This window comes from Nicotiana attenuata, unplaced genomic scaffold (assembly GCF_001879085.1).
Source record: "Nicotiana attenuata strain UT unplaced genomic scaffold, NIATTr2, whole genome shotgun sequence".
Taxonomy (NCBI): Eukaryota; Viridiplantae; Streptophyta; class Magnoliopsida; order Solanales; family Solanaceae; genus Nicotiana; species Nicotiana attenuata.
Genome location: NW_017673631.1, coordinates 1 through 10,891, shown reverse-complemented (window position 1 = coordinate 10,891; position 10,891 = coordinate 1). Strand labels below are relative to the sequence as shown.

At 44.5% G+C, this 10,891-nt stretch overlaps 1 protein-coding gene across 1 annotated transcript in view; it reads left to right on the top strand.

Moving 5' to 3' along the window:
* Positions 1–10,330, top strand: part of LOC109216898 (ATP synthase subunit beta, chloroplastic-like) — a 24,140-nt gene extending 13,810 nt beyond the window's left edge. The window contains exons 4-5 of the mRNA XM_019381115.1: positions 287–561; positions 8,788–10,330. Of these exons, the coding sequence (XP_019236660.1) occupies positions 287–561; positions 8,788–10,129 (1,617 nt within the window). The 3' untranslated portion in view covers positions 10,130–10,330. The remainder of the gene's footprint in view (positions 1–286; positions 562–8,787) is intronic.
* The last annotated feature ends 561 nt before the right edge of the window (positions 10,331–10,891 follow it).

Genomic DNA, 10,891 nt, shown 5'->3' with positions numbered 1-10,891 from the left:
AAATTGAGCATGAAGGAGTGTCCGTCAAGTGATGATGAGAAGGAAAATATGAATAAACTATATTATACTCCAGATGTTGGCAGTCTGATGTATGAGATGATTTGTACAAGACCAGATATTACTCATGTAGTTGGTATCATTAGTTGTTTTCTCTCCAATCCAGGAAGAGAGCATTGGAATGCTATGAAGTGGATTATGAGATATCTTTGTGGCACTTCTATTCTGAGTTTGTGTTTTGGTATAGGAAAGCTTATTCTCTGTGGTTACACTGATTCTGATATGGCAGGTGATGTTGATACTCGCAAGTCTACTTCAGGCTACTTGGTTACTTTTGCAGGAGGTTGTGTCTTTGCAATCTAGGTTGCAAAAATGTGTAGCTCTATCTACTACAGAAGCTGAGCTTATTGCTGCCATTGAAGCTTGTAAAGAGTTGCTCTGGATGAAGAGATATTTGGGAGAACTTGGCTTTTCTCAAGAGAGATATGTGCTTTATTGCGACAGTCAAAGTGCTATTCATCTTACCAAGATTCTACATTTCATGGTAGGTCGAAACATATTGATGTGAGATATCATTGGATTAGAGAAGTGCTGGATTCTAAGTCGCTTGAACTTGAGAAGATTCACACCGATGATAATGATTTTTATATTGACTAAAGCTCTGCTAAGAGGGAAGTTTGAAGAGTGTGGCATGATTTTCGGGATGGTAGTCTCCTCCACATAGTCGGGAGGGGGAGAATTGTTGGATTTTTTAGGATTTTTTCCTTCCTATGTGGATAAATAAAATACCATTTTGACCTAGACCACTTTTTCCTAAAGCCCACTATATATATGACGAACTTAGGTCTTATTTCATGAACACAAGTTATTTTACAGCAGCCATATAGAGAGAAAAAGTGAGAGAGAAGTGGTGATTTTCGCACCATTGAAAATCAACGACAACAATCCGCTTCAAACTGCATTTTCCAATTCATTAACCGTTGGATCGTGCTCACATTTGAACTAGGGGTTCTCAACATTTGGTTCTTGGATTTCAACGGTGAAGATTGAATGTTGTAATTTGTAGCTCTAGTTTTCGCGCACGAACAGTAGCTCATTTTTGGGGGTGATTTCTCTCCTTTCTTCACTAGTGTTGGTGCTATCTTTTATGTATTGTTGCTCCATATTTGGGGTTGATGTTGTAGCCATTTGGAGAACATTATTGTAACTCTTGTTGATTATTAGTTGAGCTTTTGTGGGCCGGAGGTCCCGTAGTTGTTTTCTCTTCTCCTTGAAGGGGGTTTTCCACGTAAATTTGGTGTCTCTTGCATTTGATTTATTTTGCTTACTTTGATATTTTGTTTTTGGTATAGTTGTTGCCCGTATTTCCATATGTGCTAGCGTTTGTTGTCTTCTCTTGGTTCAAATAGTATGAAAAGTTTTGACATGGGTATTTCTTTCGCTATTACCTTGTTGTGCAATTTGGTTATTGCTTGTTTCTTACCAACAAAACCAACACTTTGCCGACATGTACCACATTAAACTCCGCTAACGGCAATAATTGATCCCAAGATCCTCCAAAGTCAATAACACAGGCGCAAAGCATATCCTCCAAAATTTGAATAGTACGCTCGGAATGTCCGTCCGTCTGAGGATGAAATGCGGTGCTCAACTCGACCCGCGTACCCAACTCACACTGTACTGCCCTCCAGAAATGCGAGGTAAACTGCGTACCTCAGTACGTAATGATAGACATGGGCACGCTATGAAGGCGAACAATCTCCCGGATATAGATCTCAGCTAACCGCTCCGAGGAATAGGAAACTGCTATGGGAATGAAATGTGCTGACTTAGTCAGCCTATCAACAATGACCCATACTGCACCGAACTTCCTCTGAGTTCGTGGGAGTCCAACAACGAAGTCCATAGTGATACGCTCCCACTTCCACTCAGGAATCGGAATCTGCTGAAGCAAACCACCAGCTCTCTGATGCTCGTACTTTACCTGCTGATAATTCAAATATCGAGCTACATATGCAACAATATCCTTGTTCATCCTCCTCCACCAATAATGCTACCGCAAGTCCTGATACATCTTAGCGGCGCCCGGATGAATAGAATACTGGGAACTATTGGCCTCCTCTAGAATCGACTTACGAAGTCCATCCACATTAGGCACACAAACTCGACCCTGCATCCTCAAAACTCCATCATCTCCAACTGTAACCTGCTTGGCACCACCGTGCCGCACTGTGTCCCTAAGGACTAGAGATTGAGGATCATCATACTGCCGATCTCTGATACGCTCAAATAATGAAGACCGAGCGACTGTGCAAGCTAAAACACGACTGGGCTCAGAAACATCCATCCTCACGAACTGATTGGCTAAAGCCTGAACATCCAAGGCAAGCGGTCTCTCACCGACTGGAATATACGCAAGGCTGCCCATACTGGCTGACTTCCTACTCAAAGCATCGGCCACAACATTGGCTTTCCCGGGATGATACAAGATGGTGATATCATAGTCTTTCAATAGCTCCAACCACCTTCTCTGCCTCAAATTGAGCTCCTTTTGCTTGAACAAATACTGCAAACTCTTATGATCCGTGAACACCTCACATAACACGCCATATAAATAATGCCTCCAAATCTTCAGCGCGTGAACAATGGCTGCTAGCTCCAAATCATGAACTGGATAATTCTTCTCGTGAATATTCAACTGCCGCGAGGCATATGCAATAACCTTGCCATTCTGCATCAACATCGCACCAACAATACGAGATGCGTCACAATATACTATAAATGGCCCTGAACCTATGGGCAAAACCAACACCGGCACCGTAGTCAAAGCTGTCTTGAGCTTCTGAAAGCTCGCCTCACACTCGTCCGACCACCTAAACTATGCACCCTTCTGGGTCAACCTGGTCATCGGGGTTGCATAGATGAAAACCCCTCCAAAAACTGACGGTAATAGCCCGCCAAACCCAAGAAACTCTGGATCTCTGTAGCTAATGTGGGTCTAGGCCAATCCTTGACTGCCTCTATCTTCTTCGGATCCACCTGAATACCCTCTGCTGACACAACATGACCCAAGAAAGCAACTGAACTCAACCAAAACTCATATTTCGAAAACTTTGCATATAACTGACTGTTTCTCAGAGACTGAAGAACGACTCGAAGATGCTGCTCGTGCTCCTCTCGGTTGCGGGAGTAGATTAAAATATCATCAATGAAGACAATCACGAAGGAATCCAAATAAGGCCTGAACACCCGGTTCATCAAATCCATGAATGATGCTGGGGCATTTGTCAACCCAAATGACATCACTAAAAACTCATAATTCTCGTACCGAGTGCGAAAAGTTATCTTAGGGACATTGGATGCCCTAATCCTTAACTGATGGTAGCCAGATCTCAAATCAATCTTCCAAAATACTTGGCACCCTGAAGCTGATCAAACAAATCATCAATCCTCATCAATGGATACTTATTCTTGATGGTGACTTTGTTCTACCGATAATCTATACATATCCTCATCGTTCCATCCTTCTTCTTAACAAACAACACCGGTGCACCCCCACGGCAAGACACTAGGTCTAATAAAGCCCTTATCAAGCAAATCTTGCAACTGCTCCTTCAATTCTTTCAACTCTGGCGAGGCCATGCTATACGGAGGAATAGAAATGGCTGAGTGCCCGGAGCCAAATCAATGCAAAAGTCAATATCCATGTCGGGTGGCATCCTCGGCAGGTCTGCAGGAAATACCTCTGGAAACTCCCGAACAACTGGTACAGAATCCATAGAAGGAACCTCAGCACTAGAATCACGAACATCGGCCAAATAAGCCAAACACCCCTTTTCAACCATATGTCGAGCCTTCACATACGAAATAACCCTGCTGATAGAATGACCAGGAGTCCCTCTCCACTCCAATCGAGGCAACCCCGGCAAGGCTAACGTCACGGTCTTGGCGTGACAATCCAATATAGCATGGTAAGGTGATAGCCAATCCATCCCCAAAATGACATCGAAATCAACCATATCGAGAAATAGGAGATCTACACTAGTCTCAAGACCCCCAATAACAACCACACACGAGCGATAAACACGATCTACTACAATAGAATCACCCACCGGTGTGGAAATATACACGGGAACACTCAAGGCATCACGAGGCACAACCAAATATGGAGCAAAATAAGATGACACATAGGAGTACGTAGACCCTAGATCAAATAGAACTGAAGCATATCTACTGCAAACTGAAATCGTACCTGTGATAACTGCATCGGATGACTCAGCCTCAGGCCTAGCTGGAATAGCATAACATCGGGGCTAGGCCCCACCACCCTGAACCACATCCCCGGGATGACCTCCTGCTGGCTGGCCTCCACCTCTAGCGGCCTGGCCTCCACCTCTAATGGCCTGACCTCCACCTCTAGCGGGCTGACCCTTACCTCTGGCTCCCTGACCCATACCTCTAGCTGGCTGGCAGGCGGTGCCTGAATCATGACACGAGAACTCTACTGCTGCGACTGAGCACCCACTAATCTCGTACAAGCCCTTCGGATATGACCATACTCACCATACTCAAAACATCCATCTGAATACTGTGGTTGAGGAAACTGAGAATGACCCTGACGGGCCTGCTGACCGCGATAATAACTCTAAAGAGGAGGTGCTCTGATAGGAGCTGGCGGTGCACTATGAGCTGACTGCTCGGAAGGAGTCACATAAGGACAACGACTCCCTGAAGCTCCATGGGATGCCTGAAGCGCTGAATGAAAGGGCCTGGGATGATGGCCTCTACCAAAAGAATCCCTGCCTCCAGACGAGGCACCACTGAACCTAGTAGAATGATGAGGCCTCTTGTCAGACCCCTGACCACTACCCTGAGCTAAGACCATCTCAACTCGTCTGGCCACATTGGCTGCATCCTGGAAAGAAATCTCACTCTCGGTCTCCTTAGCCATCCGCAATCTGATAGGCTGAGCAAGTCCCTTAATAAATCTCCTCACCTCTCTCTCGGTAGGGAGTATAAGAAGAGCATGACGGGCCAAGTCAATAAATCTGGTCTCGTACTGAGTGATAGTCAAAGAACCCTGCTGAAGGCGCTTGAACTGCCTCCGATTGTCCTCTCTCTGAGTGATAAGGAGAAACTTCTCCAAAAATAGCTGAGAAAATCGATCCCAAGTCAAAGCAGGCGACCCAGCTGGTCTAGCCAAACAAAAATCTCTCTACCATTTCTTGGCGGAACATGATAAGCGAAAAGCAGCAAAGTCGACCCTATTGGTCTCCACTATCCCCATGTTCCGTAGAATCTCATGGCAACTGTCCAAATAGTCCTGGGGATTCTCTGAAGAATCCTTTGAAGACGTACCGCCATAGGTAGTAGTGAAAAGCTTGGTGAACCTATCCAACTTCCATAAAGGATCTGTAGACATAGCTGCTCCATCACCGGTCTGAGCCACAACACCCGGCGGTACTACCCCAACTGGCTGAGCTGCTGGAGTCTGAAACTGGGGAGCCATCTGCTCCGGTGTGTGAGTAGCGGGAGTCTGTGCTCCTCCCCCAGCACGAGAGACGGTTGGTGCTACTGGAAGTATACCTGCCTGAGTGACACTCTCTATAAGGCCCACTAGACAGACCAGAGCATCCTGGAGTACAGGGATAGCTATGAACCCCTATGGAACCTGAGACGGCCCTGCTGGAACGGTCTGGGCCAGAATCTCATCGTCAAACTCAACCTGAGGCTCCGCCGCTGGTGCTGCTACTCGAGCTGCGGGCTGAGCCCTGCCCCTGCCTCGGCCTCTAGCACGGCCTCGGCCTCATCCTCTGCCCCTCGTAGGAGCCGCCACTGGGGGCTCGGGCTGCTGATCAGCTGATGAAGCAGTACGCGGTCTCGCCATCTGCGAAAGAACAGAGTAGAGAGTTCAATTAGCATTGAGAGATCAAACCGCACGACAGAGATGAATAGAAGTGAAACTGCTCCTAACTCCGTAGCCTCTGCGGGATAAGCACAAACGTCTCCGTACCGATCCCTCAGACTCTACTAAGTTTGTCAGTGAATTGTGAGACCTAAGCAACCTAGAGCTCTGATACCAACTTGTCACGACCCGAATTTCCACCCGAATTTCCACCCGTCGGGACCGTGATGGCGCTTAACATTGCACTCGCTAGGCAAGCCAACGTTACTGAATAATTCACCTTTGTCTTTTATCTTATAAAAATTAAAGCTCAACAAAAGTAAATAAGCGGAATTAAGTGCGGAATAACACAGCTTAAAAGATTATCTTTGTACTAATAACAAAACCATAATAAATACCACCCAAAACTGGTGTCACAACTCACGAACAGCCTACGAATACTACAAATAAGGGTCCGAACAAAAGTTTACATCTGTCTCGGAAATAGATAAAACAGAAAATAAAATAAGATAGAAGGGGATGCCAGGGCCTGCGAACGCCTACAGGACTACCTTGGGTCTCCGAGAAACAGCAACAGTAACCAACCTCACGATCAGCCACTAGCTCCAAAATCTTCACAAGAAGTGCAGAGTGCAGTATCAGTACAACCGACCCCATGTACCGGTAAGTGCCGAGCCTAACCTCGACGAAGTAGTGACGAGGCTACAGCGGGGCATACAACATATACAACCTGCAACAGTCTACACTAAATAGAAAGGAAATACAGAATGTATTAAAGCAATAACTGGCATAAAGTAAATCCGAAATACAGTATTCTACTAGTATTCAGCTATAACAATCCTTAAGGGTGTTTCTACATCACATTAATCAATTTCAACATAAATGAATACTTAAAACAATAAGTGATGCGGCGCGCATCCCGATCCAATCATATAAACAACAACAGTATCAATATTCACCCCTATTCCTCCTTGTTGTGGCGTGCTACCCGAACCCACCCGTCCATCCTTATTACTCCTCAGCACATATCACCCTTATTCCTCCTGTTGCAGCGCTCAACCCGATCCCAGCTGTCCACCCTTATTACTCCTTGTTGCGGCGTGCAACCCGATCCCACCAAACAATCACAATTCACCCTTATTCCTCCTGTTGTGGCGTGCAACCCGATCCCAATATATATATCAGCACCAAACACAAAAGAATAAAGATAAGAGTTTCACAAGCTAACTCAAATCCCCCACATTACTTATACCTCAATCCACACAATGGAATATCACTATGATTTTGAAACTTCACTAATGAAAACTACTCAGCGAGACCAACTAAGGCGCACCCTAAGGCACCAATGAATCAATATAAGCCAACAGGGTAATAAAATGAAGCTACAAAACCAATAATACTTCAACGGGAACATCAACAGTTAACATGAAACAATTAAACAATTCAATAAAGAGAACAACAGTTAACATGAAGCAATTAGACATGGAAACATTTATGAGCAACTAGCAACTAAGGCAGGAAAGCAAGATATAGGGAAACAGGGAAAGGAAATGGGCTAAACAAGTAATTTGGTGACGCATAGGTACTCGTCACCACACCTATACGTCACACACATGATATTTCACATAGCAAACAAGATGGGGATCCCTAGTCCCTCAAGTCAAGGTTTGACCAAACACTTACCTCAAGCCAACGGGTATATCAAAGCTCAATCACCGCTTTATCTCTCGATTCCACCATCAATTCACTCGTATCTAGTCATAATTAACTTAATAACATCAATAAACGCTAAATAAACCAATTCTAATGCATGAATATAGATTTCCTAATGTTTTCCCCAAAAGGTCATAAATCGACCCCGGGCCCGCTTGGTCCAAACTCGAAGTTCGAACCAAAACCCGAATACCCATTCACCCACGAACTCAAATATGCAATTGGTTTTGAAATCCGACCTCAATTTGACGTCCAAATCCCCAAAATTTGAAAATCCTAATTTCTACCCAAGAACACCCAATGTCCCATAAAAAACCCAAGATTTTGAAGTGAAATCATGTAAAAAGTTGAATTAGATTGAAGAAGATGAGTTAGAAATCACTTACCTATGATTTGGAGAAGTTTGAGTCATTGAAAAATCGCCTAGGGATGTTTAGGGTTCGAAATTTTGAAGAATGAAGTGAAAATCCCGTCCAATGATGTTTTGTTCAGGTGCAGATGTCGCAATTACGACCGGAGCTTTGCAATTGCGAAGCTCGCAAATGCGAGACAGGCTTCGCAATTGTGAACCTGCTGCATGTCTGCTCCTCTCGCAATTGCGAGCATTTTGTCGCAATTGCGATGACTGGCCCCTCCCTGATGACTTCGCCATTGCGAAAGGGTGTTCGCAAATGCGAACAAGTGCTGGCCTGGGCTTCTTCGCAATTGCAATAAAGCCCTCGCAATTGCCAAGCCTATTAGGCTCGCAATTTCGAAGACTGACCTCGGAATTGCGAGATCAGAGCCTACAACAAAAATACCAGCTGCAACAGAAATTTTCTATGTCCAAACTCACTCCGTGGCCTATCCAAAACTCACCCGAGCCCTCGGGGCTCCAAACCAAACATGCACGCAAGTCTAACATACGGACTTGCTCGTGTGATCAAATCATCAAAATAACATCAACAACTATGAATTCAACACCAAAACTCATGAAATTTCAAGATAGTTCAAAATTTCTAACTTTTCAACCAAAGGTCCGAATTACATCAAATCACCTCCGTTTTTTACCAAATTTCACAGATACGACTTAAATATTATATCAAACTTGTACCGGGCTCCGGAACCAAAATACGAGCCCGATACCAACGAGTTCAAACATTAATTCATTTCTTTATTTCCTTTAAAACCAGCANTAGTGTTGGTCAACCAATTAATGTGGCTTGTGAGGTACAGCAATTATTAGGAAATAATCGAGTTAGGGCTGTAGCTATGAGTGCTACAGACGGTCTAACGAGAGGAATGGAAGTGGTTGACACAGGAGCTCCTATAAGTGTTCCGGTCGGGGGAGCGACTCTGGGACGAATTTTTAACGTGCTCGGAGAGCCTGTTGATAATTTAGGGCCTGTAGATACTAGTACAACGTCTCCTATTCATAGATCTGCGCCCGCCTTTATACAGTTGGATACAAAATTATCTATTTTTGAAACAGGAATTAAAGTAGTAGATCTTTTAGCCCCTTATCGCCGTGGAGGAAAAATCGGACTATTCGGGGGAGCTGGAGTGGGTAAAACAGTACTTATTATGGAATTGATTAACAATATTGCTAAAGCTCACGGGGGCGTATCCGTATTTGGCGGAGTGGGTGAACGTACTCGGGAAGGAAATGATCTTTACATGGAAATGAAAGAATCTGGAGTGATTAATGAAGAAAATATTGCAGAATCAAAAGTGGCCCTAGTTTACGGTCAGATGAATGAACCGCCGGGAGCTCGTATGAGAGTTGGTTTGACTGCCCTAACTATGGCGGAATATTTCCGAGATGTTAATGAACAAGACGTACTTCTATTTATTGACAATATCTTCCGTTTCGTCCAAGCAGGATCCGAAGTATCGGCCTTATTGGGTAGAATGCCTTCCGCTGTGGGTTATCAACCCACCCTGAGTACCGAAATGGGTTCTTTACAAGAAAGAATTACTTCTACCAAAGAAGGGTCCATAACCTCTATTCAAGCAGTTTATGTACCCGCAGACGATTTGACCGACCCTGCTCCTGCTACGACATTTGCACATTTAGATGCTACTACCGTACTATCAAGAGGATTGGCTGCCAAAGGTATTTATCCAGCAGTAGATCCTTTAGATTCAACGTCAACCATGCTTCAACCTCGGATCGTTGGTGAGGAACATTACGAAACCGCCCAAAGAGTTAAGCAAACTTTACAACGTTACAAAGAACTTCAGGACATTATAGCTATCCTTGGATTGGACGAATTATCCGAAGAGGATCGTTTACTCGTAGCAAGAGCGCGAAAAATTGAGCGTTTCTTATCACAACCCTTTTTCGTAGCAGAAGTATTTACCGGTTCTCCAGGGAAATATGTTGGTCTAGCAGAAACAATTCGAGGATTTCAATTGATCCTTTCCGGAGAATTAGATGGTCTTCCTGAACAGGCCTTTTATTTGGTAGGTAATATCGATGAAGCTACCGCGAAGGCTATGAACTTAGAAATGGAGAGCAATTTGAAGAAATGACCTTAAATCTTAGTGTACTGACCCCTAATCGAATTGTTTGGGATTCAGAAGTGGAAGAAATTGTTTTATCTACTAATAGCGGTCAAATTGGCATATTACCAAATCACGCCCCTATTGCCACAGCTGTAGATATAGGGATTTTGAGAATACGTCTTAACGACCAATGGTTAACGATGGCTCTGATGGGTGGTTTTGCTAGAATAGGCAGCTTCTCGTTCCTACGATCTCGCAGGTGCGTTCCTTGTGCGCACCTGCGATTTTCCTTAACTCCCCAATTCTTCGCATATGTGGTCCAATATCGCTTTTGTGAGTCTCGCACCTGCGGTCCCCAATCCGCAGGTGCAGAAATGACAGAAGCAGCAAAGTTCAGCTGCTCAAACCAAATCCCAAACCTTCCGTTAACCATCCGAATTCATCCCGAGGCCCTCGAGGCCCCAACCAAAAATACCAACAAGTCATATACCACTATCCAAACTTATTCGAACCTTCGGAACACTCAAAACAACATCAAATCACCCTCGGATTCAAGCCAAAGGATTTCAAAACTTCCGAATTCTGCAAACGATGCAAAAACCTATCGAAACTCGTCCGAATGACCTGAAATTTTGCACACACGTCAAAAATAACACAACGGACCTACTCCAATTTCCGAAATCCCGATCCGACCCCGATATCAAGATTTCCACTGCCGACCGGGAAAGCTCCAAATTTCCAATTTCGCCAATTCGAGCCTAAATCCTCCGCGGACCTCCAAATTACATT